The 5,980-nt window shown below is 34.3% G+C and overlaps 1 protein-coding gene across 1 annotated transcript in view; it reads left to right on the top strand.

The window, feature by feature from the left end:
- BRDT (bromodomain, testis-specific) overlaps positions 1-4,140 on the top strand; it is a 113,163-nt gene extending 109,023 nt beyond the window's left edge. Inside the window, exons 15-17 of the mRNA XM_006831058.1 lie at positions 2,106-2,341; positions 3,290-3,470; positions 4,072-4,140. Of these exons, the coding sequence (XP_006831121.1) occupies positions 2,106-2,341; positions 3,290-3,470; positions 4,072-4,140 (486 nt within the window). The remainder of the gene's footprint in view (positions 1-2,105; positions 2,342-3,289; positions 3,471-4,071) is intronic.
- Positions 4,141-5,980: the final 1,840 nt, after the last annotated feature.

Raw genomic sequence — 5,980 nt, 5'->3', positions numbered from 1 at the left:
CTTCTGACACTTTCTATAATCACCGTTCCCAATACTCATTTCTATCACAATTAAATGTCTATTTTACAATGGTAGACAGGGAAAACCAATGCCCAGAAGTTGTCAAACACCTAAACATTTCTTCCCCTGCTTTACCCATTAACTTAATCCATGTATCCCAGAACACTGTTGTTCCAGGGTTGTGTAAAACTCACTGTTTACCTCGATCCCATTTAGTCCATGCATTCTTCCCTACCTCTTTCCTTTAAATCTACTGATTTTTAATTTATATAAAATTTTAGACTTATGCTCAGTTCAGTTATTGTAAAACTTAAGTATTTTTGGAACAGCTTGGTTATATATACATTTACTTTTTCAGTTACAAATTTTATGGAATGTCAATACAATTCTATATTTCTAATCAAAATATAGCACCTGAATTGAGTGCTTAGTATGAAGTAAAATACCTCAAGTTTTTTATATTAATCACATGTTGAAATGATACTTCTTAATTTTACTTTTTACTGTGATTACTAGAAGATTTTTAATTACATATATTTCTGTTGGGTAGTACTGATCTGGACATGGCATATCTTATTTAAGAACAGTGGTGACAGTCAGTGATTTTTTTCTTCTTAGCTATATCAGGGAGTTCTCAGTAAATTGCAAGCCTTTCTTGTTGTACTTGTATTAAGTTGTTGAATGTATGTTAGTGTACTCTTAGGTACTCACCAACTGCCTGCTGATGGGTGTGGTCCAGAGAAGAGCTTGTCTACCATTCTCTGTTTGCTGTTCATGTAGTTAAGTTCAGGGTGAATTTAACTGATATTGGTTGTTGCTGTTGATCAGGTGTATAGCAGGTAATGTTAACTCTGGCCAGTTGGTGGAGCTAAAGAGGCTGTGGTTGTTCTGAATAGCTACAGTTGCTGTTCCTGTCAGGTGAGGCAAGAAGAGAAAATACTTCACAAGAGAAAAGGGAAATCACAACATCAACAAAAAACAAACCAGCAAACAACAGCAGAAAATAAAGTGATATGCTTTTGCGCCATCTACTGGCCTCTTGCCTTTAAAGCCACCTGAGAAATTTCAAGATGGTCCCAGTGTGTCTCTCTGACCTATAACCAGGTTTTCTTTTTCCTTTTTTCCCCCTTACTCTACATGGCTCCTAGTGAGAGCTAGCCCAGGGCTGGCCAGGGCCAACTTTGCAAATTTGGAGCAGGGCCTGCCAGAAAGGGGGGCTGTTGCTTGCTGTGTTGTTCTCTTTCAATTGTGTACACCATCACCAGGTCCCTGTAGTTCTGCCCACCTGGAAAGGGGAACTTCCCTGGGGGTCTGTGCTCATAGTGATCTTGCCTCTGGTCATCAGGGGAATACAAAGACCCAGAAAATAAAGAGTGGAAAAAAAAAAATCACACCTTGGTCTCTATGTGAGTCATAGGCAGGCTATGGCAACACAAATGTTTTTTGTCTCTTAATGTGCTCACACACTGAAAATGACTGCAGTGGGTCCCGAAGGCTGCCCCAAATCAGAAGTCACCTCCTTTCTTGCCATCTGTTCACCTTTCTCTCCTGGTAAGCACTCGATCGACTTATTTATCTCTTTATTGAAGCTCAGAGTTCCAGTATCATCATCTATATCTGTCTTGTCCAGTTTGCTGCAGAGGGTCCATACAGTTTTCTGCCTAGTCCGCCATCTTGCCCCGCTTCCTGACCAATTCCTCCCATGCCATTCTTATAGCTTATCTTTGCCAAGTATCATGTGTATCTCTATTACACTGCCTGTTTTATTCTGCAGATTGTCATTTAATTAATAGGAAGGAGCTTCAAAATGTTCATGGAAAATGAAATAAAGAGATAATGAAATTTTTCCATGAAATTTTTGAAGCTTCCTCGTATACCTTAAATTGGAATAATTGGCAAGCATACTATTTTTATTTTATTTTAGATGAATAAACATGCTAGATAATCTGTTCTCATACTTTTATATTGTTTATAATCTTTAGCTTAAATTTAATAAAAATTTATGCTCTTTGAAAGTTTAATTTTACCTGTTATTGTATCAAAAATTATTGTCTAAAATTTCAGTGCCATCTGTAGAGATAGACTGAATCACTCATCTTGTTTAGGATATAAAGATCAAGAATGCAGACTCTTGGAAAAGTTTAGGTAAACCAGTCAAAACATCAAGTGTACTGAAATCAACAGATGAGCTTTTCAACCAATTTAGAAAAGCAGCAATAGAAAAGGAAGTTAAAGCTCGAACACAGGAACTGATACAGAAGCATCTGTATCAGAAGCAACTGATACAGAAGCATCTGGAACAGAATTCAAAGGAACTTAAAGTATCTCAAGAAAATCAGAGGTATGCACTTTACTAGATTAAAGGAGGTCTTGGGAAGTGTAGCCATTTATATCAACTATATTAAATTTGTCAAGAGACTGTGATTCAGCTACTCAGTAGTAGTTGGTATTGTTGTTAAGTGCCGTCAAGTCGGTTCTGACCCATAGCAACCCTGAACAGGGTTTCCGAGGCTGTAAATCTTTATGGGAGCAGAAAGCCTCATCTTTCTCCCGCGGAGCAGCTGGTAGTTTCGAACTGCCGACCTTGCGGTTCACAGCACCATTCATAACCACTACGCTACCAGAGCTCCTTACTTAGTAGTACAAAGAGCATATTATAATGACTTAAAAGAATACATTTTTATTGACCTTTTTCTAAGTTGTAATTTCAACTTTGAAGAAGATAGAAATAATCAGGGATTGCTAACTACAAAGTCAGTGGTTCAAACCCATCAAGTGACTGTGTGTGAGAGAGAGAGAGATGAGGCTTTTTGATCCTGTAGAGATTTATAACCCTGGAAACCCTATACAGGGTTGCTATTAGTCAAATGGACTCAGTGACAGTGGCAGGGGCCATGTTTATAACCGTCAGTGTGTTTGACTCCACTGTTGTGTCTGTTAAGTCAGTCTGTCTCTTTAAGGGTTTCTCTAACTTTTGCAGCCCCTCTACCAAACACGATGTCCTTTTCTAGTGACCAATTTGTAAAAATACCATTATTTGACAGAAATATCTTAATGTTGTTTAATATGTAAAAAGGAAGTGATATGCCTCTGTCACAGATTTCCAAATATTTTTTTCTGTGTTAATATAGATTACCCTATGTAAAGTTTGATACTTAAAATGTCATAATGTGTCAGAATAGATGTCTAGAACATTGCTTTATGTTTGTCATTGACTAGAACATATTTTTATAATAAAAACTTTCATGGGACTTGAAGCCTACTTTGAGCTGTGCTTTGTTTCTTTAAGGAACCATAGTGAAGGCTTGACTCTAAAATCTTTTTCAAATAAATTGCAAAACAAATGTCATGGAGAAGAACAGAAAGAACACCAGCAGTCATTGGAAACTCAAGATAAATGTGAATTCTGGCTTCTGAAAGATCGTAATTTAGCAAGGGAAAGAGAGCAAGAGCGGAGGAGGAGAGAAGCAGTAAGTGAACTTCTGTTTACTAAAGCTAACAGAGGAAGGATTTAATAGAGCAATGATTCTTTTTATATTAAAAGAGAGATTCAGGGTGGCCTTTCAGTAATAGTAGTTACCTTTTTAGTGAGGCTTTAAAATCTGAGCCCAAAATAAATAGTTGAGGTAGTCAAAAGAAGCAAATAATAGTGTAATAAGTTATACAGCATCAGTCTAGGATCTATTGCACTGTCTGGGCTCAAATACTGTTCAAATACTACCATTTACTCGGGTACATACCGAAGAGTAACCTACTGTTCATTTATGTTCATGTTCATTCACGTTCTTCTTAATACCCACTTCATCAACATTGAGAATTTTCTCTCTTACTTAGAAAGAGGCCAACCTTGTTCTTAGTGTTCTTGTATGTTTTAGTTTTTACTTACCATACAAAGTGTTTTAAGAAAAGTCAAGTCGTATTTGAGCAGAAATAAAAAATTATGAATGTATATTAGGAATTGTATTCATTTTGTACCACCCATTATAAGATTTCATAATAATGTTTATATAGTGTACCTAAGGCATCAAAATGTTAAGTAACATTTGTTTAAAATTTTACCTTTTTTTACAGATGGCTGGTACCATTGATATGACCCTTCAAAGCGACATCATGACCATGTTTGAAAACAACTTTTATTAAAACTCCATTTTCTAATTATCCATCAACCCTAAATGAAATAAGATTATAAAATGTAGATGACAAAATGATTGCTTTCAGACATCAAGATACCATTCTTATACTGTATTTTGACTGCTCTAAAATGATTAAACAATTTTCAGCTACATTTTTAAATAGCTATATGTTCATTTTTTAATGACATAATTTATAGGCCCTTTTATAATTTTGATCCCAAAATATTGAATAAATTCCCAGATGTTACTCATTCTATAAATATGTATCTATGTATTGTAGACCTTGTTCTAAGTAATGAAATTCCAAAAAACGATAGTCCCCACTTGTCTAAAAATGAATATGAAGAGGCATATCAAAAGTAAAGAGAGACTTAGTTCCTGTTGAGTTTTTGAATAAAATTTTGGCCTGCTTTCAAAAATATTTAGATCTTCTAGCAAATAATACTTGGATCCCTTGAGTGTTCATTTTTTGTAAGATTTTATGCTAGTTGTATATTCAAAATATTTAAATTTAAATTAAAGACAGTATTCCCCATGATTTCAAAGATAGTAAATTTAAGGCAAAATAACTACCAGTAAATATTATAGGTAAGTTTCTATAGGAAGTTATAAGATATTTCTTAATATGCATATATGATAGTAATGAGTGTTTAAATATTCTGTAAAATATTGATCTTATGTTAAAATTATGTATATATCATGTTTATCAGCTGTATGTATTTTTAAATTTTGAAATCTTGGCGTGTAACATATGTTTCAGGCATAATTCTCATTCCATCTAAATTTAGAGTCTCTTTATACATTTGTACATATATATGTATATATAGAGAGAGCATTTTCTTGGTTTCATTTATATTTATAATCAATATGATAAATTTCTAAAATATCTTTTAAACTTTCATCCATTTAAAAAATATAATGAACTAGTGACTAAATGGTGCTGTTACTATGGAGTAGAACCAGATTTAAAGTCACTTAATTAAGTAAGTAAATGAATTAAAGTGAACCGTTCTTCCTATTCACATGTATATTTTAATGAAGAAATCAATACAAGCATACCTCAGCAATATTGTGGGTTGGTTTTAGATCACTGCAATAAAGTTAATATCATAATAAAGTGAGTTGCATGAATTTTTTGGTTTCCTAGTGCATATAAAGTTATGTTTATTGTCTATACTGTAGTCTATTGAGTATATAGTAGCATTCTGAAAAAGTTCCAAATATTGTGAGAATTACCAAAATTTGACACAGAGACATGAAGTGAGCACATGCTGTTGGAAAATGGACTCCAATATCTAATGAGATATCAGGGATACATAGTGGTCATCTAGGTGATGAGATTATAAGTGTATCATTTTCTTAGACATCTCAGTATATCCAGGCTCTTTTTTTGTTTTTATTGTTTTATCGTGAATTATGTGATGGTTTACATGGGAGAACATTAGTTTTACATTCATCCTATCGTATATTGTTTCATTGCCATGGTTAAAATCCCCTCCCTGCATCATCAACCAGGCAAAGGGTATAGCCTGAAAGCCTTTCCCTCTCTGTGTCTAAAGTCCCCAACTGCTCCATCTCTCCAAGTCATCGTCTCTGCCTCCATCTCAGGCATCACTGCTTCTCTGGGTAGGCGCCTGCTCTCTGCTCTTCTCCCTTGATGGTTCAGGTTCTTTTTTAATATTACATATGTACTACTTTTAAATAAGGAAAAAATTCTATTTTGAAGCGAAAGAATGAAAATACTAAATAAGAATTTGCTTCTGTCAGAAACACAGGATATATCAAATTTCTCAACAACTGCCTTTTAATAACTAGTAAAGCCTAGTAGTTATTTATAGTTAGTTATA

This window comes from Chrysochloris asiatica, unplaced genomic scaffold (genome assembly GCF_000296735.1).
Source record: "Chrysochloris asiatica unplaced genomic scaffold, ChrAsi1.0 scaffold00002, whole genome shotgun sequence".
Classification (NCBI taxonomy): Eukaryota; Metazoa; Chordata; class Mammalia; order Afrosoricida; family Chrysochloridae; genus Chrysochloris; species Chrysochloris asiatica.
The sequence above is the reverse complement of the archived record's forward strand: the minus strand, read 5'-3'. Positions and strand labels throughout refer to the sequence as shown.